This window comes from Pomacea canaliculata, linkage group LG11 (assembly GCF_003073045.1).
Source record: "Pomacea canaliculata isolate SZHN2017 linkage group LG11, ASM307304v1, whole genome shotgun sequence".
Taxonomy (NCBI): domain Eukaryota; kingdom Metazoa; phylum Mollusca; class Gastropoda; order Architaenioglossa; family Ampullariidae; genus Pomacea; species Pomacea canaliculata.
This window is the reverse complement of record NC_037600.1, coordinates 11,028,595-11,048,208: the sequence shown is the minus strand read 5'-3', so window position 1 is coordinate 11,048,208 and position 19,614 is coordinate 11,028,595. Positions and strand designations below refer to the sequence as shown.

At 39.1% G+C, this 19,614-nt stretch overlaps 2 protein-coding genes across 2 annotated transcripts; both read left to right on the top strand.

The window, feature by feature from the left end:
• The first annotated feature begins 880 nt into the window (after positions 1 to 880).
• LOC112576286 (E3 ubiquitin-protein ligase TRIM33-like) lies at positions 881 to 9,085 on the top strand. Its single transcript, XM_025258635.1, has 6 exons — positions 881 to 1,040; positions 2,160 to 3,237; positions 5,556 to 5,714; positions 6,062 to 6,214; positions 6,909 to 7,088; positions 8,355 to 9,085. Exons 2-6 carry the CDS (start codon positions 2,170 to 2,172, stop codon positions 8,385 to 8,387), a joined length of 1,593 nt encoding a protein of 530 aa, XP_025114420.1. The 5' UTR covers positions 881 to 1,040; positions 2,160 to 2,169; the 3' UTR covers positions 8,388 to 9,085.
• A 338-nt stretch (positions 9,086 to 9,423) lies between these two features.
• On the top strand, positions 9,424 to 17,055 carry LOC112576281 (E3 ubiquitin-protein ligase TRIM33-like). Its single transcript, XM_025258630.1, has 6 exons — positions 9,424 to 9,660; positions 11,012 to 12,095; positions 13,147 to 13,302; positions 13,639 to 13,788; positions 14,521 to 14,700; positions 15,923 to 17,055. The coding sequence occupies exons 2-6, from the start codon at positions 11,028 to 11,030 to the stop codon at positions 15,962 to 15,964; spliced, it is 1,596 nt and encodes a 531-aa protein (XP_025114415.1). The 5' UTR covers positions 9,424 to 9,660; positions 11,012 to 11,027; the 3' UTR covers positions 15,965 to 17,055.
• The last annotated feature ends 2,559 nt before the right edge of the window (positions 17,056 to 19,614 follow it).

Below are 19,614 nucleotides of genomic sequence, written 5' to 3'. Positions count from 1 at the left end.
TTGTAGATTAATAACCATGTACGTTAGCAAGTCTCTATGCATTTGCATGAAGTTATAATTAAGTATTCAGATAACAATAAGAATTAAAAATACGTAGATGACTATTGTAAGCTGAATGATCGTCCAGCTCACGGTTCCCTACCTACAACCACAAGTTCACGTGACTGCCTGTTCCTTTCACTACACGTTTAAAGTCGTAAACTGAATTGCTGCGTGCACAGAAAGACTTCACAAATAATCTTGCAGCAAATATGTATGTTTGTGTATATGTAAGAATATATGTATGGCTGCTTGCTTTTTTGTGTGTTAGTGTGTCGGTGTGTGACAGTGAAGCATACAAGAGAAGCGGGGTGTGAGACCAGTGTTCAAATAAGCAAAATCTTACCTAACTTATGTAAAACAAGTAGCATGTAGTGATAATACTCACACAGTGTCGTCTGTCGTCTGCTGGAGGGAGACCTCAGTCAGTGGGACTGTGTGGCTCCCTGCTTCACAGTCAGGGAGCTTTATAAACCCACAGCTTCATAGCTCCTTCAAATAACATGGTCCCCCACATGTTACTAGAAACTTTACCATGTAGCCAGGAAATAAAAATAGAAGGTACTAGAATTTTTATTTCCTGGCTACAAGGTAACTTACCCACAATTATTCTCATTATGTACAACAAAATTATAGGTCACGATAGATAATGCTTTTGAATAAACTTCGACATGAATAAATGTCGGTAACTAAACTTGAAGAAAGTTATTTGTAATATATTATTGTTAAGTTTAAGCTGTCTAGAGCCACTTCCTCACACGGCACAAAAAAGAAAAAAAAATTGATTGTATAGTAATTTATTTTTAACGGGAATTTCCAAATTAGTTGCTGTTTTTTATATAACTGTCACGTGACGTGCACAGACACGACCTGTCGTCGTGGCGAGAAACACTCTGAGTGAAAAAGTTCTCACTCTTTAGCCTCAAGTACTCAGGTAAACTGTCAAGTGAGGCAGAAAAAAAAACTCTCCACACCTAGCAATTGCTTATCTAAAGGAGCAGGTGAGTACACTAACTACTTACACTACTTAATGTCGACACATTGAGTAAGTTCCTGGTGTGTGTCACCTAACCGCCATGTATTGTGAGTTAGAGGGTGACTCAGGTAGGTCAGCCGTTGTGTAGTGACATTTATTGCTTCAGGTGTTGAGTTATGTTCACAGTTTGCTTTAGAAGCTTGTGACTTTTACAGAATAATAATACGAGTATTAGGTGCTGGATCATAAGTTCTTCAAGTTATTTTCCATTTCAGTTTGTAACTGGTCTTGTATCTAAACCTCGCTGCTGCCACTAATCATTGTGGTCTAATTAACTCATCAAATATATATAAAAAGAATTAATGCAATCAGCTAAAATTCTATTATTGTCTTTAATGTCAAGAGACAGTCGTTTTATTTCTTCTTCTATTTCATGCTTCATTTCTTCTTCTTCTTTTCGTTCTGTATACAAAACATTTACCCTGCAAGGTGCATGACTAAGAGAAGAACAATCAGCAATAGAAAAAAAAAATTGGAGCAACACTCACCAAAGTCTACTAAACTCACATTGTTTCATTCTTCCTTTCCTCCATTTTAAACCTCATTAATGTTCATCTACGAAATTTGTATTTCAAATATAAAGCTTATCCCGTCGAGTTAGAAAAGAAAAAAATATTGTTACTTTTCTGTTTTGTAACATCAGTAACATAGACTCAAAGATGGCTCAGCCATACAAAAGACAACCTCCACTGACCAACAATAAATCATTGCTCTTAAGATTTAACCCTCTTGTCATTTCCTGTGTCGACAATGTGTCATTTCTCGGACGGATTCATAATGTAAAGCTGCTCTCCGCCGTGTAGGTGTTCTTTCACAAAGCAGTTAGATCGAGGTTCGTCCTACACTCTTGATAACCTGCCGATAAATTTTCTTTTTCATAAAATCTTTATCTTTCTTCGATTGCACTCCTCTTTTTCTTGTTTCTGTTCCACTCGAGAGTACCTCTTCAAAAACACAGCAATACAATATATGTACCTAAATGTCTTAAAAAATGTCTAAATGTCTGAAAAGTTTATTCTACAGAGGTAACCACTATCCTAACACTACAAACTGTGCATTATGTTTGAATGTTTTGTATCTTCAGACTATTCAAGATGGCTGCGCCACACGAAAGAGAGTGTGCTGTGTGCACGAATGATTTCACCACACCAAAGATTCTACCCTGTGGTCATCTCCTGTGTCGACAATGTGTCATTTCCTGGATGGATTCTACACCTGATGCTGGATGTCCGCTGTGTAGATGTCCTATAGTAGAGCAGTCAGATGGAAGTTCGTCCGACACTGTTGACGCCCTGCCGACAGACTTTGTGATGGAAGCGCTGGTGGAGAGCGCTCGTGTGCTGAGTAAAGATCACCTTTGTTGTGTGTGTGAGGACGTCAGGGCGGACTTCATCTGTATGCAGTGTCAGGACATGTTGTGTTCAGCCTGTACAAAGGCTCATAAAAAGCTTTCAGTAAGCCGCAGTCACGATGTGGAGAGTGTCAGCACTGTGACACCTGAACGTCTGGCTGCCAGCCGCCCTGCACTGTGTGCTGACCACGGCGACAAACAGGCGGAGTTCTTCTGCCGCGAGCACCGCCTCGCTGTCTGCTCAGCCTGTAAGGCTAACAAACACAAAGTATGTCCAGAAACAAACTATCTTGACGATGAAATAAAGTCGGTTCAAAAGTCACTTACCGACCTAACAAAAAATCTGGTAGAAGCGGAGCAGAAGCTAGAGCAGGCTATAGGTCAGCTGACGTCACGTCTACAGGAAGTTGATGTCAGTGAAGAAGAAGACATGGCGCAGGTGGACAAAGCATGTGACCGTCTTCACAAGTTGGTGGAAGATGTTTGTAACAAGTTAAAGGACAAGTGTCGCACGCAACATCTCAAAATCAGGAAGTCGCTATGTGACGTCAAGACTAGCCTTAGCTACCGTCTAGGAAAGGTGACGTTACACAAACACATTGTGACGCGAGCAGTGGCAGTGTCACCACGTCCTGCACTGATACACATGACACAGGCTCTGACAGACAGGGTCAACAGCCTTGACCTGAGCGCTGACCTGCAAGGAGAGGTGTGGGTGAAGCCCTTGTCTAGTGTAGAGTGCTGTCAAGATGTTGTTAGAGTGATAGAAGACGAGTTTCTGATGTTGAAGCAGGAGAAGACAGAGTCAAAGGTAAAATTTTATCCTTTTCAATCATCTATAAATTTTTAAGGGTTTTTGTAGCAGTTAAACAATATTTTTGTTTGCTAGTCATTTTCCTTTTGTTAAGAAACCTTTTTTCCCTCCCTTGTATCAGCAGCTAGTGACAAAGAGAAAATGGAGTTATATGTAGTGTGTGTATATGTGATTCAAGCAGAGAGAGAAAGCACGTTTGCCATATATCTGTGTTATGTGTGCTCGCTGTATTCTCACCACTTCGGGGTGCATAAGTTTTAACAAGCAGGTCGTCATAATTTTTAAACCATCTTAAAATACTGTAAATAGTTATTTCATCTGACATGTGTCCAGGAAATGTATTATTTTAGGAAGCATTGTAATATATTCAAAGCATACTTTTTTTCTGTGTTTTTGCGTGTGATGCCTAACACCGATACACTCATCCATTACATTTTAACTTAAATGGATACAACAAAATTTAACTGTTACACATCTTAATCAAGATCTTGTTGTGACTGTTGTTTAGAGCTTTAAAAAATGTCAGGACTAACATTGTAATTAGCAAAACCCTGATCACAAAATTTCCTTACATACAAACTTAAACACACACACAGTCTGTTGTAGTTTCGTTAAATTTATTTCAGAATGAATTTTTTATGAAGTCATCACCTGTAAATTCTTCAAACGAATGTAAACGTTAATGTGTGATATGATTTAATATATGGGAATAAGTGGACTCTTTCTGAAAAGTATGATTGTAGATCTCAGCAGAAAAAAATAATTATCAAATACAACTCATAACACTAATACCAGAACATTTTTATTTATTAAATACAGTATACCAGCGGTTCTCCACCTTTTACTTGTGACGCCCCCCTGACGTACACCGGTACGTCATCGCCCCCCCCCTCCCCTCTTAGCCAGCTAGGTCGGTGGTGGGGAATGGTGGGGGGCTTAGATAACCTCAAACGCCGCGTCGAGGAAATTCGAGGAAATCAATACAATTCAACAACGGAAGAACAAAGTTCGTATCTGCAAGAAGTACATGTATATCTGTTAATGAAATTTTACTAAAGCAAATTCTGTGGTGCTAATAAATATTATTTTACTGGACACTCACTTTGATTAATGAGAAGGTTGAGCCTGCTTGCTGTTTCATAGAGAAGCGAACCTGGGTGCGATGTTCGTACCCACTGCTATTCGCAGCTCAGCCTCTGCGTCCACACGATTTCTGTATTGAGACTTTAGTGCTGCCAATGCTGAAAATCCTTGCTCACACATATACGAAGTTGAAAATGGCAGAAGAACTTTCATTGCTTTCTCAGAAAGCACCGTTGACGCTAATCCAGAATGTTGGCACTGGTGTTGTTTGGAAGACCATTTTCAGGGATTGGTCACTCGAAAGGTCGATGAGCTGCTCTTCTTCTTCCGTGGACAACCCGCTTGTGCTAGGATCAGCCAGAAATGGATTACGAATCCAATTGTATTTAGTCACATCAATTTCAGCGAAGTAATGCTGAAACCTTTCTTGCAGTCCGTTTAGATGGGCAATAATTACATTCTTCACCTGATCAAGATTCAAGTTGTGAGCCTTGCACTTACACAAGCACGGAAACATATCAAAAATATTTTCTTGGCGTATCTTTTGCGTCCACAACGAAATTTTTCGGATGAAAGCATTCATCTTGTCAGTTGTTTGTAATATGGTGGTGTCTTTCCCTTGCAGAGAAGTATTCACAACGTTCAGCTTCTCAAATATGTCCGATAAATATGCCATTAGCAGCAGCCATCGGTCGTTCTTCAGCCTCCACCCCGCACTGTCTGGTCATGGCCTTCTGTCAGGGACCTAGAGTACTAGGACTGAACACGTGCGAGGGCGAAAGGGTGTGAATGATGGACGTTTCCTGAATGCCTGCCTTTTAGATGTTAAAGAAAAAAGAAAGAGAGGTGTGACTGGAGAGGGAGAGGGGAGTCAGCGGTGAGAGATTGGGAGAGAGAGAGGGCAAAATGCGAGAGGAGGGAGATTGGAGGCTTAATTGTTGAGAGGGGGATTGTGTTTTGAGTTTTGGAAGTGAAAAGTCACTGCATGCCGAGACAGTGTACTTGAATAGGGAGAAGAGATTTAGAGTTTGAGCCACCTCACCACTCGGTTACACAATGTAAACTAATTTCACTAATACGGGTATAAGAAACTTTTAAAAAGACCACCTTCGCGCCGCCCCTTGTAGGCACGTCGCGACCCCCCAGAGGGGCTCGCCCCACAGGTTAAGAACCGCTGCAGTATACTATAGATCTGTTTATAATTTTCATGGACAAAACAATATTATTTACAGTTGGTCTCACAGCGACCACTCCTTGTGTTCCACGACAACTGCGGAAAAAACATTCGTCTGACGAACGGTAACAGGACCGCGGAGAAGACTGAGCCGAGTACCTTCGGTAACGGGGTGGTCGTGTCACGTGACCCTATGGTGCCGAACGTCTTGTATGAAGTAAGATATTTGACTAAAACTATGATGACAATGATTATCATTATAATGATGATTAGTATGTTATTAATAAATCGGGATATAGAATAAAAATTACTTTTATTTACTTTTCTTTCTTTTACAGGGTACAGACGCAAAAAAAAATCATTTTGAATTTTTTTTTTCCATTTTCTAAATATCTTTAATACAAGTTGATGACAGCTTATTGAGGACAGATTAAGTAGTCTCAATACATTCTTTCTCTGCTAACGCTTGTGGCTTTACTGAGAGATTGACATCCTTTAGTGCAAATAGTCATCCTAATCAGCTGTCACAGCTTGACATGTCATGACACTGGGATGTTGACGCAGGTCAGAGTGGACTCAGTAACAGGTTGCTACAAGGAACTATCACTGGGTGTGACAAGAATTTCTCCTGCACACCTTCCTGTCACACGGTGGTCTGCAGACCTGAAAGACTCCGTTATCATCATGCCCGGTTTGGTCATCCGCCAGCGAGAACGTGTAAGTTTTCATGTCTGTGAGTGCAGATGACTTGTGGTTTGGTCTTGGTGTAAGAGATGAATCTGAGTATCATTCACTCATTTTCACTATTTTATTACACAAAACATGCTTGAAGGTTTTGATGGATTTTCTCTTCTTTTCCAATGAGGAAGTAAAACTTAGGGACAAATGTTATTCCCAAATTAAAATTAAAATCTTTGTCTGCTGTAAATAAAAACCTACAGACATCTAAATATGTAGAATGAGGCCAGTAACCTTAGACGGATGCGTATAGGTTGACTCAGGTGAGATAGGATAAGTTATTTAGGCGGTTTGATTTGTTGGACAGTAAGTTTTATAAAATTATGTATAAAACAATGGAAGTGTGTTATAAGATTTGATTTGTAAAAATGTTTTCTGAAGCCGAGGAAAATCGGTTTGGAGAAATTGAACTAAAGCTTTTACTGACCTAAATAAATTAGACCCTAGTGTGTAAACAAAATCTGTTTTTGTACATCAAGTCACGTTAAAATGAAATCACCCTGCTCATACCTAACATTTTTCGGAAAGTGTCAAGCATTTTTTTCTCGTACTCAGTTAAAAAAAAAAAAATTTGTCAAAAAGTGCGTGTTAGAGTTAAAGACGGAGGTCAAGGTGGTGGGTTCACGCCCAATATTTTATTAACAAGATAAAAAAATCAGGTATTTATATGTAGGTGCCGTTACCGCTTGCAAATAAACTCAACAGACTTAAAGTCGGGAGTCAAGTCGGGGTAATGGTGACCTCATCCAACGACCTTCACCTCTACATCAACGGACAGGACCAGGGTGTTGCAGCAGAAAATGTTACACAACCCTGGTTTGCTGTCTTTAGTGCTGGAAGTTCAGTTGTTAAGGTAAGAGACACAGGTTATCACAAACACCACAGTGAGTCATACAGGCAGACACTGACACTGACAGAAGAAAACAAACATTGATCAGTGGGTGTCTCAGTGCCCCGTGGAATTTATTTTTACTTGATTAGCTTCATTTGCTGTTGTCATAGTTATTTTCTTTTAAATTTTTTTTTCTCTTTTCTAAGTATGATCCTTAATGTACACATATTTACAACCAAACAGTGTATCTTATAGATAAATTTTACTAAAGAACGTCATGCAGTGTTGAAAACACAAAAAATAAATACATAAACACATGAATCACTCTATATCTATTTATATATATATATTCTACACTATCGCACAGTTTTCTGAACTAACTAGGATCTCTTGGGTCACAGTCTCTAAAGCTTGTTTTTTCTCCAATACCAAGAAATTCCAATGTCTGGTAAATGGTATGTATCCGGTAATTGGCTTTCACAAACTATAAACTACTTTCACTCAAGATGTCCGCCACACGGCATTTCGAAAAGTAAAGGTAGTGTCCTTGTCTCTGGGTCACTAGGTTGTTAGACTAATCACAACACAGGAAGAAAATTATCCGTCAGTTGATCCTCTCCGTTAGTCTGGCAGTAGCGACAGTTATCCCCTACCTCCGGGTAAAATCTCAATCTTCTTTGAAACAAATAAGCCTCGGTTGGCAGCTCCAGTTGTTCCACCTGTTACAGCTATGAGGGAGGTAGAACCTTTGTAATATTTGTAACATTTCGGTGCGGTTCTTCTGTCAACTTTGGGACTTGTCCGGGCATGTCGTTCCTTTATTTTTCCCCATTGGCTGGGCTAGCAACTGCATTCTTCCCGACTCTTTCCTTCACAAACTTCACACACTCTTTCTGCCCCACAGGCCTATTAGGGAATGCCTCAAATGAGTTTACAGTGAATACTAGTCTCCATACTAAACAATGGTTAGTTACCTGGTCTTGCTGTCACAACAACACACTACACAATCGTAACCAGTCCAGTTCCTGACACAAACACACTTTATATCACACAGAGGAGTTTGGGATTGCCTGGGGAGACTATAACGGTCTCGCGGTGATAACATGAAGGTGTCTAGAAAACTGCAGTTAATGAGCAATAAGGAGAAGACACTTGTCTTACCTATTGCAGGGGGTGGGCGTACAGACGTTTTTATTTTTAGTAAAGTTGACATTTATACAAGTGCTTGTTTGTTTGATAAGTAAAGCACTAAGCTTTGTACCTGCTGCTCTGTTGTCTGTTTTACAGGTGACAGCCCTTCCTACATCTTGGAGAACATAAAGAATATCAGAGAACAAGAAGGCTGAGAGAATAAAACTAGAATATTTTTGTGATTGAGGATGGCACAAACCTGGGAGTTGATATTACCAATGAGAGCTCCAGCGAATTTGTTTCTTCAACCTGATTGTATGATTTTTTCCAGTTGAAAAACATTAAGAAAAAACTGGATGAGCTGCCTCCCCATCCCCTACACACACACACAAAGAAAAGAGGGAAAACAACTTCCTAGCATGAAGAGGAGTGGGATGATATATTATTTCAGCAAATAAAATATTTTGTGTAAACACTACGAAAGTATACACATAAGTGCTGCTGTATATTAGTTACATGTTAAATACCCTGAATCGATCTTTGGCTTCTGGTTGTGTTCATTAATTTTAGAAAGGCTGTTCATAAATTACTGTTCATCGATAATGAAAACATTCATAAGTTATGATTTGCTTCTGCTACCCAATAAGTAAAATTATTACTTACAGTATCTGTGCCTCTGCGTAGAGAAAAAAGACTTTCCGGACTGTGTGGGTGGATTAAACACTTTCATGAGGCACTCCTTCATAGCTCGCATCACAAATAATTTGGTTTTAAGAAATCCTACTACACAATCTTCACATAAAATAAATACTGATCAAAAATGAAATATAAAACACATACCTAAACAAACACACGCCAGCATACATTTTGAAAATAAACAAAGCTGAATTAATCATGATATTGTTATTGTTCTCAACTGTGTGTCTGCCGTGTAACTCAGTCAGCTGACTTTCTAAAGAACGGTTTTAACGGGTGAAAGCTCTAATGAAGATAAGCTTCTAATGGAGGCAACACTTAAGTTTACTCTCGTCAGAAAATGTGGACATTAGTGACAAAGACAACATTACACAAGTGGAGGATGGTAGGCATGAAGATACTTAGATAAGATTTTTAGTAACAAATCGAACTAAACAGCTTTTTTTCTACAGCTCTCTAGTCACGAAATCACTTACATTAATAAACACCCGGTCTGTACAAGTGAATAGAGATAGTGACGTGGCACACAGAAAACATTATCTCCATTGGCAGTACACGTAGATATCAAATGACAAGCATTCTAGTTGTTGTCCAAGGGTTAAGAGCTCCTTTCACTATCACTATCTCTGTAATATTTATCGCAGTCTTCTGTATCACGGACAAAGGTGAAGCAATCTTTCTAGGGGGTGGACCTCTTTAGTTTGTGTCTCTATTTTCATTTCAAACGGAGAACACACTGAAACCTTCCTTTTGGAGTAAACTTAAGGTAATATATTTTACACTTGTTTTAGAAGATTAGGTCACAGCAATAAGTACACAGGGTTTCTAGTATGAACATGACGGTTTGTCATAGGATCTGACAACTCTAACCATCTCCTGAATCATTGTAGATCATTTGTGTAGTGTTACACTCTCCTCCTTATTGTCAATGTATGTTGTAGTATTCGTGGTTTTTAGTCGAAACGTGAATATTGGGCCTTGGGTACCGGGAACGTGGGCGAGAGTTTCTCTCCCTACCTACTACTCACTCTCACGCGCGCATCATCTTTGCTCTGATGTTAAGGTTATTCTTGTATTTGTGGGCCCACGATAGTGGTTTGGTGAAGACCAATACTCTTGCCAACAATCACGGCACTCCGATGACTTTACCTCGAAAGGGTTTCTCCGCCTGTCCATCGTCCTTCTTGCACGATCTACCAGCCTCGTCTCGCGGCGACAAAGAGTCGAGTCCAGGGACAAACACGTGGTGTCTCCAACAACTACAAAGCCACACACAGCAGCTAAGCAAATACCATCTTCATGCAAAGTTCTTCGGTTCTTTAGGGTGCACCGTTCTCCGCTTCTTGCCCTCTTGACTCAAGACCCGGTTACGAGGTAGAAGTCGGCGTTAGAGAATCTGAAGTCGATCCCAGCGCTGACCAGTTGCTCCGTCCACTCTGACATCGTGCAGTCAAGTGTCGTGGCGGTTATCTGTTCCTTATTTTTACTTTGCTCACTCGCACTTTACATACACTGAGGGATGTCATTGGTTATTCACTCTTCAACCAATCAACTAGCTGACAACGAGAAGAGAACGACCACCCTACTAACGCTCTGCCCCGCCTGCGATAAGTACTTCCCCATTTAAGTTATCACATGACACTTAAAGGAGATACCAAAAGTCATAAAAAAGTCAGAAATACAAAAAAGCCTGACATGCACAAAAATACCAATAGCTTTTTAGACCAACAGACTGCACTCCCCTACACGCAGGGTCCCTCCACTTACAGTGTCTCTTTGGAAAGTGAAGTACTGAAGGGTGAAAGGTAATTAGTCTTCCCAGTTTCTTTCCACTATCTAAAGAAATCCTCGTTAGTCATTCAAGAAGTGACTTGGCCACCGTCGCTATGCTGACGGTTTAATCTGTTGTCAAACCTTTGTGACGATTGGGAAATTCTAATTCACGATAGCATTTGAAAAATGAGATGCAGTCGGGCTACTTTAAGTGTTGTATTGTTCTCCCTTACTTTTATTTTCTTGCTGCAATTTCATCAGTCTTGATATGTTAATTAAATAGAATTTTAACCATACATAAAAATACAAATAGTGTATCGTATTTAAATGCTTTGTATCATCAGTAACGAAGATTCCAAGATGGCCGAGGCACACGAAAGAGAGTGTGCTGTGTGCACGAATGACTTCACGACACCAAAGATTCTACCCTGTGGTCATCTCCTGTGTCGAGAATGTCTCATTTCCTGGATGGACTCCGGACCTGATGCTGGTTGTCCTCTGTGTAGATGTCCTATAGTAAAGCAGTCAGATGGAAGTTCGTCCGACACTGTTGACGCCCTGCCGACAGACTTTGTGATGGAAGCGCTGGTGGAGAGCGCTCGTGTGCTGAGTAAAGATCACCTTTGTTGTGTGTGTGAGGACGTCAGGGCGGACTTCATCTGTATGCAGTGTCAGGATATGATGTGTTCAGCTTGTACAAAGGTACATAAGAAGATGTCAGTGAGCCGCAGTCACGATGTGGAGAGTGTCAGCACTGTGACACCTGAACGTCTGGCTGCCAGCCGCCCTGCACTGTGTGCTGACCACGGCGACAAACAGGCGGAGTTCTTCTGCCGCAAGCACCGCCTCGCTGTCTGCTCAGCCTGTAAGGCTAACAAACACAAAGACTGTCCAGAAACAAACCATCTCGACAATGAAATAAAGTCAGTTCAAAACTCACTTATCGATCTAACGAAGATTCTAGTAGAAGCGGAGCAGAATCTAGAGCAGGCTATAGGTCAGCTGACGTCACGTCTACAGGAAGTTGATGTCAGCGAACAAGAAGACATGGCGCAGGTGGACAAGGCATGTGACCGTCTTCAGGGAATGGTGGAAGATGTTCGTAACAAGTTAAAGGACAAGACTCGCATATCACATCTCCAAATCAGGAATTCACTACGTGACGTGAAAACTACGCTTAGCAACCGTCTAGGAAAGGTGACGTCACACAAACACATTGTGACGCGAGCTGCGGCAGTGTCACCACGTCCTGCACTGATACACATGACACAGGCTCTGACAGACAGGATCAACAGCCTTGACCTCAGCGCCAACTTGCAAGGAGAAGTGGTGGTGAAGCCCTTGTCTAGTGTAGAATGTTTGGAAGAAGCTGTGAGAGTGATAGAACAGGAGATCCTAATTTTGAAGCAGGAGAAGACAGAGTCAGAGGTAAACTTTTATTATTTTGATTATTTATGATTTCTTGGGGGTTTTCGTAACGCTAAAACAAGTTTCTTGTTTATTAGTCATCTTTCTCCTCTTAAGAACGCTTTTTTTCCTTCCCTTCTATCATCAGCTGGTGAAAAAGCGAAAATGTTGTGATATGTGATGTATGCATTGATATATATTTATATATCTGTGTGTGAGAGAGAGAAAGAGAAAGAACACGTTTGCTATCTGTATGTTATTTATTATTGCTGTATTTATACCATACAATGTGTATAAGTTTTTTACAAGGTCATGAGAATGTTTATATCATAAAAAATACATCATGAAAATATTCTGATCACGTGACATGTGTTCAGGAAATGAGCCAGTGCGGAACAAAACCATATTGTATAAAAAGGTTTTAGAGGACGCAAAGTATCTACACAGCAGCAAAAAATAATTGTCCGTTACCTGTTGCCACGGCGAGTCCAAGTAAACAGATGAAACTTGACTGTTATACATCATCAAGATCAGGGTTAGGGTTAGAGATAGAAAATAAAATGTCAGAACTAACATTGTAACTAGCAAAACCACGATGACAATGATGCAAATTCCAGTTCCTTACATTTAAACTTAAAGAGAAACATACACACACAGTTTCTTGTAGTTTACTTAAAATTATTCCAGAATGCACGTTTTATCAAGTCAAGTCAAGAAATTTGTAATAGTCATCTACCAATCGTAAAATATATTTCCTTAGATCACGTCGCCAGTAAATTCGTGAAACGAATGTCAAGGTTTGTGTATGGTATGTTATGATTTAATGTATGGGAAGTTGATACTTACGGACACGAGACTTTCTTAGGAGTATGATTGCAGATTTTAACAGAAAAAAGAATCCTCGTTATAAAATACTTCTCTTAACACTAATACCAAAACATCTTAGCTATTAAATAAATTAATAATAATAGTTCATAATTTTAATTAGTCATTTCTTTAATATATAACATTATAGATGTTGACTACAGATCTGTTAATAATTTTCATGGAAAAAAGAGAATATTGTTTACAGCAGGTCGACCAGCCACTTTTTGTGTTTCAAGAAAACTGCGGATATAACATTCGTCTGACGAACTGTAACAGGACCGCGGAGAAAACAAACCCGCGTGCCAAGGGTGACTGGGTGGTTGTGTCACGTGACCCTATGTTTGCGAACGTCTTGTATGAAGTAAGATATTTGACTAAAACTACTATGTTGACTATTATAAATGATTATAATGATGATTAGTGCTGTTATGAATAAATCGGGCTTCAGAATAAAAAGTGCTCTTATTTACTTTTTTTTTTAGGGCACAGATGCAAACAAAAAACATATTCTGAATTATTTTGTTTCCATTTTTTCCAACATCGTTGACACAAGTTTCACAAAAGCTTACTGAGGACGGATTGAGTAGCCTTCAATACATACTTTCTGTCTCTGGTTACGCTTCTTTTTCTTTACTAAACAATTGACACCCTTTAGTGTCACAGCTTGACATGTCATGACACTGTGTTGTTGACGCAGGTCAGATTGGACAGAGTAACATGTTGGTACAATGAGGTAGCACTGGGTGTGACAAGAATTTCTCCTGCATGCCTACCTGTGAGAAAATGGTCTAGAGACCTGCAAGACTCTGTTATGATCGGGCCCGGTCATGTCTACTACCAAAAATGTGTGAGTCTTCATGTCTGTGAGTACAGATGGCTTGTGTAAGAGATGTAGCTATATATCATTCACTTATTTTCACTTTTTTATTACACAAAGCATGTTTAAATGTTTACTTGGATTTCCTTTTGTAATGAGCAGGTAAGACTTAGGAATAAATATTAATAATATAATAAATAATTATTTATATTATAATTAATAAATATTAATAGCAATATTTAAATTAAAGTCTGTTGCTACAGTGAATAAAAACCTACAAACATCCAAATATATAGAATAAGGCCAATAAGAGGAATCTTAGACTGATGTGCATATGTTGACTTAGACAGGTGAGACAGGCTAGGTTATTTAGGCGGTTTAATTTTTTCCACAGTAAATTTTATAAAATTGTGGGTAAAATAATGAAAGTGGGCTATTAGTATTAGATTTGTGAAAATATTATTTGAAGCCGAGGAATGCCCCGTTTGGAAAAATTCAACTAAGGCTTCTACTCACCTAAAAAAATAGGATCCTAGTCGTAAATCAAATACTCTTTTTTGTACATCAAGTCATGGTAAACTAAAATCACCCTGATCCTACCGTACATTTTTCGAAAGATTCAAGCACTTTTTATCGTACATAGTTACACAAAATATTTGTGGAAAAGTGCGGGATAAAATGAAAGATGGAGGTCAAGCTGGGTGCTCACTCCACGCCCAATATCTTATTAATGAGATAAAAGTATCAGGTATTTATATGTAGGTGCCGCTACAGCTCGGAGAAGGTCTCAAGAGAATTGAACTCGGGAGTCAAGTCGGGGTACTGGTGACCTCATCCAACGACCTTCACCTCTACATCAACGGACAGGACCAGGGCGTTGTAGCAAAAGATGTTACACAACCCTGGTTTGCTGTCTTTAATATTAGCGGTACAGTTAGTCAGGTAAGAGACACAAACACCACAGTTAGTCATACAGGCAGACACTGACACCCACACGGGTTCTTTCATGCAGCAGAAAACAAAAAACTGCCGGTGGGGGTCTCAGTGCCCAGTGGAATTGTTTTACTGAATTAGCGTGATTTCTTCTCATGCTAGTTATTGTCTATATATTTTTTTTATCTAAGCATGATCCTTGATGTATGTATGATGACAACCAAACACTATATCTTAACTATCAATTTTACTAAAGAACGTCATGCAGGGTTGAAAACACAAAAACATAAATACATAAACACATAAATTTGTCCTTATCTGTATATATCTATTTATATATTCGACACGATCACACAGTTTTCCTATTCCACAAGGACCTCTTGGGTCACAATCTGTAAAGTTTCGTTTCTTCCAAACCCCGGAAATTCAGACGTCCGATAATGGATCTGGGTTTGCTAATTGCTTCACAAACTATAAACTACTTACAGTCAAGATGTCCTCAATGCGGCCTTTCGAAAAACAAAGGTAGCATTCCTTGCCTCTAAGTCACTAGGTTGGTACACTGGTCAAAACACAGGAAGAAACTATTCCGTCAGTGGATCCTCTTCATAAGCCTGAGAGTAGCGACAGTTACCTCCCCTCCTCTTAGTGGAATCTCAGAATTCTTTAAAACAAATGAGCCTCGGATGACAGCCCGAGTAGTTACGTCTGTGTAAACTGTGAAAGTGCTAGAACCTTTGCAATATTTTCGTACGGTTCTTCTGTCGACTACAAAGTAGATGGAAGGATGATTCGTCTTCCTTATTCTTTGAAGCGTGTATGAGCATATCTTTCTTTTGTTCTTCCCTCATTTCCTGGGCAAGTAATCACGTTCTTCCCGACTCTTTCCTTTACAAACTTCACACACTCTTTCTGCAACACAGGCCTATCCGGGAAATGGCCCAAGTGAGTTTACAGTGAATACTAGCGTCCCTACTGAACAATGTTTAGTTACCTGGTCTTGCAGTGACGACAACACACTACACAATTGTATCCAGTCATAACGAGACCTCTGGTTCCTAACACAAATACATTTTATATTACACAGAGGAGTTTGGGTATTGACCTATTTCCTGGAGTTGGCGTACAGACTTTTTTTTTTTTAGTAAAGTTGACATTTGAACAAAGTTTTGTTTGTTCTATAAGAAAAGTATCAGCTTTTGTACTTGCTGCTCTATTGTCTGGTTTACAGGTGACAGCCCTTGATACATCTAGGAGAACCCACAGAATATGAGAAAACAAGAAGGCTGCGACAATAAAACGAGAATATTTTAGTTAGTGACGATGGCACCAACCTGAGTGTTGACATTAACAATTAGAGTTTCATTGAATTTGTTTTGTCAACCTGTTTACTATGCACAACAAAAAGAGTACGAATTGTTTCTGTGTATGATTTTTTTTCAGTCAAAAGATAATTATTGACAAGTAAGAAAAAATGGATGAGCTACACCCACGCTCCTCACACACAGACACATAAAGAAAGGAGATTTCTGGTTGTGTTCATTAATTTTAAAAAGGCTATTTATAAGTTTCTGTTCATCGACAATTAAAATAATGATCCGTTGGGATTTTCTTCTGCTAGCCAATAAGTAAAATTATTACTTAGAATATCTGTGCCTCTGCGTGAAGAAAATATCTCTATTAATTTAAAAGAAACTTTCAGGACTGTGTGGGTGGATTAAACACTTTCATGAGGCACTGAGTCATAGCTCGCATCTTAATTTTTTTCTTGATTTTTAGGCAATTTTGTGAAAAATGAGTGAAATCCAAAGCAGGAAAGTACAGTAGTTGACAAATGCACTGTTCTGTGACTTAAAATCACTTCTGTGGAAAGCTGCTAACTGCGTCGTGCGGTGATACGTCTGTGTTAGTTGTCTGCTATCTTCTATTTGAAAAAAAAGATAGCATGGCCCCTAAAAAGACGACCAAAGGAAACAAAATGAGGCAAGTGGGAACTAGCTCCGAAAATACTATGTTGAGCACTTTCACTCAAAACACTTCAGACAGCCAAAGAGGAAATCAAGTGTAATTGCCTGTTAGTCTAAGAAATGAACTTGTTAATAAGAAATGGACTTTCAAAAATCACTTAAGATAATAATGTGTATCCATCTGCCCTCCGTTTTTTTTTAAAGCGTGGCAGCACTAAAATCGTGTCACAGGCACTTATGTTATTGATATGATCAGTCGTGATTCTAAAAAGCCAATAAAGCGACTCACATTTCAGTTATCTGACAAATAAATGGTGATTCTTGGTGATTTCGTGCAGTTCATTGTTTTAAGTTTGCACTTATTAAAGATGTGTTTTCCTGTTTGTGTGGTCTTGATATTTCGGCTGAAAATTATGGTTGATGTGTGAAGCCTCTTCTTTGTCTTGGAAACACAGTCCGATAATACCACGGACGTGTAGACTGATGTCTGTCTGCGAAGACCAACGCTAAGCCTCTTAAAAACCTCTCCGCTGTTAGTCTCGGCAAGCCTTAACAATGAATATGACTTAACCGGAAGCTTTATATACACCAGCCTCGTTCTGGTAGTTAACTGGAAAAAATCGTCACATGCCTAAGACATCAAAAAAAATTTCCTCATATTGTCATATAGTTTCAAATGCTCGTAAGCCATCATCATTGTGAGCAGATGTCGATCATTTTCATTCTGTAGCCAAAGTCACATGGTAGTTGTCAGGTATCCACACGATTCTAAAATGAGATAAACACAGTGAGCATGCTGAATGCTTTGTATAGGTCACTTACTGTGGTGCCACTGATCATCTACAGTAAAAGAGAAAATGTGATTATTCCTAACAATTAACAAACTTTAAACAGACTTAAATCCATTTTACTTTTTTCTCATTTTGTATTTGCCTTAAAGTATTTTTCTAAAGTTGTGTATAACTTAAAAGATCCATGCAAACAAGTGGATAGGACACCTTGTTTAGTATTTATGTGCGAGGTTTCAGGTTCGTGCAACCAAATGCACTATCGTATAGATTACAGGTTCCCATACGGTCGCTTGCGTCCCTCAAACATGTGAGTAAGGAACGAGAGACTGCCCGGGTAGGGAAGACATAGTCTTGTGCTTAGCGAGAGATAACGTGTCTAGATGTCAGGTGTTCCTACTATTGTTCACATTATTGAGATAACCACAAAGTGAGCACACCCAGCCACTCACAAACATAATGTCACACGACACCTTGACTGTCACATGTCGCAAGATTAGTAGGATTAGTAATACGTTATTTCAGTTTGAAGAGCATCTTTTGCCATTCGTTTCTTTCAGTCGTTCTTTCTTCCCTTTCTCCTTGGTTGTTTTATCTTTCTATCATTCTTTCTTTTGCTATTGTGCCTTGTGAAGTTGATGTAATTTTTAAATTTATTTACAGGTACAAAGATCAATAAGCTAACCAATTATCATAGTGTTATTTATAGGTATTTATAAGCAGGGCCGTGCTTAGGGGCAGGCGGACGAGGCATCTGCCTAGGGCCCCGCGCTTCAAGGGGCCCCGCGCTTTTGATTGATATGGTAACTAGGCATATGGAAGTGTAGTCAGCATTCGTGGCGTGAGGGCCCCGCACATGTCCTTTGCCTCGGGCCCCGCGGGGGCTAAGAACGGGCCTGTGTGTAAGTGCTACTTTAAGGCGAGGCAGTGGAGAGGACCTGTGTGGAAATCTCCTCCATTGGCCTATTCATGTATCGAGACACAATTCCTGAATGAAAACAACAAACAGCATTAAGGAAATGCTTTGTTTTTGAGCAATTATTAGTACATGAATTTTTTCTGAAAAGTTGAGTTCCTTATTTTTCCCGTCATTTATTATTTTGACGATGACACTGATAATGGTTAAGATATTATTTTTTGTGCCGCATTACCCTGAATTCATGATGACATTAATTACAAAGCTATCACAAATAATATTAATGAATTCAACCATTTTTTTAAGTCCACGATTTTAATGGCGAAAAATTTATAAATCAATCACTACTTTAACATTTTCCTTATTAAACTTAAAAAACAGGTAGTTTACATGTCTCACAATTTGGAAAAAAAAAACTCATTGATTTTAGCTGTCTTTACGTTTTACAAATACCACTTGGTACAATATGCCGACAGAATAATGAGTGCTTCCTGTAATTGTTTAGACTTTAGAGCATATTACAGTGTCATTAGCATAAAGACAAAGGGAACTTGTTTTATATGATTTTATCATAATTAGTAAACATTTTGGCATAAAGTAGCTTCTTTAAATAGCGACTTCAGACCAATGATGTTTCAATAAGACTTTAAATCACTTAACAACAAAGCAAAAAGCAAAGGTTAAAGATTTTTCCCTGATGTACCCACACTAATTTGTAAAGTGACCCGAATCACATTTGCCTACCCTGATGCAAGATTTGCCTTTGCATTTATGTTTTTCACTGAACACACACAACGCACGATGAGTCCCCGAAGACGATGATGAGGATGAAGAGATTTGCAGGTGAATAGAATCGAAGAGACACACGTTGAGATGAAATGTCACTGAGAGAATCACAAATAAGATGGCGGAGAAGACCGTTGTTTTCCCAGTCACTTGACCATTTTGAGAGCAACTACTTTTCTCTTTAATGTGACGTCTTTTTCTGCGTCAAGTGACGTGGAACAAATGACGCACACAAGACGTCAGACACAAGACACTATTGGTACATAAACAAAACCTACACGCATCTGCCATTAGCTATTACACTTTGTAACCATTCCTTCACAAGTATTTCTACCTTCGTTTCTGACAGCCTCATACAAACTCTCTTGACTAAGTCCCATCTTGTGCAACAAAATGACAATTCATAATACAAAATACTTAAAAAAACATAGACGTAAATAAATATAAGGTTTTTATTTCTATATTT

Excerpts from the sequence above, each read along its gene's own strand:
- LOC112576286 (XM_025258635.1), top strand. The coding sequence starts at position 2,170 with ATGGCTGCGCCACACGAAAGAGAGTGTGCTGTGTGCACGAATGATTTC. Across the intron at positions 3,238-5,555 it reads AGGAGAAGACAGAGTCAAAG|TTGGTCTCACAGCGACCACT; the intron begins GTAAAATTTTAT and ends TATTATTTACAG. Across the intron at positions 5,715-6,061 it reads TGCCGAACGTCTTGTATGAA|GTCAGAGTGGACTCAGTAAC; the intron begins GTAAGATATTTG and ends ATGTTGACGCAG.
- LOC112576281 (XM_025258630.1), top strand. The coding sequence starts at position 11,028 with ATGGCCGAGGCACACGAAAGAGAGTGTGCTGTGTGCACGAATGACTTC. Across the intron at positions 12,096-13,146 it reads AGGAGAAGACAGAGTCAGAG|CAGGTCGACCAGCCACTTTT; the intron begins GTAAACTTTTAT and ends TATTGTTTACAG. Across the intron at positions 13,789-14,520 it reads ATGTCTACTACCAAAAATGT|GTGCCGCTACAGCTCGGAGA; the intron begins GTGAGTCTTCAT and ends ATTTATATGTAG.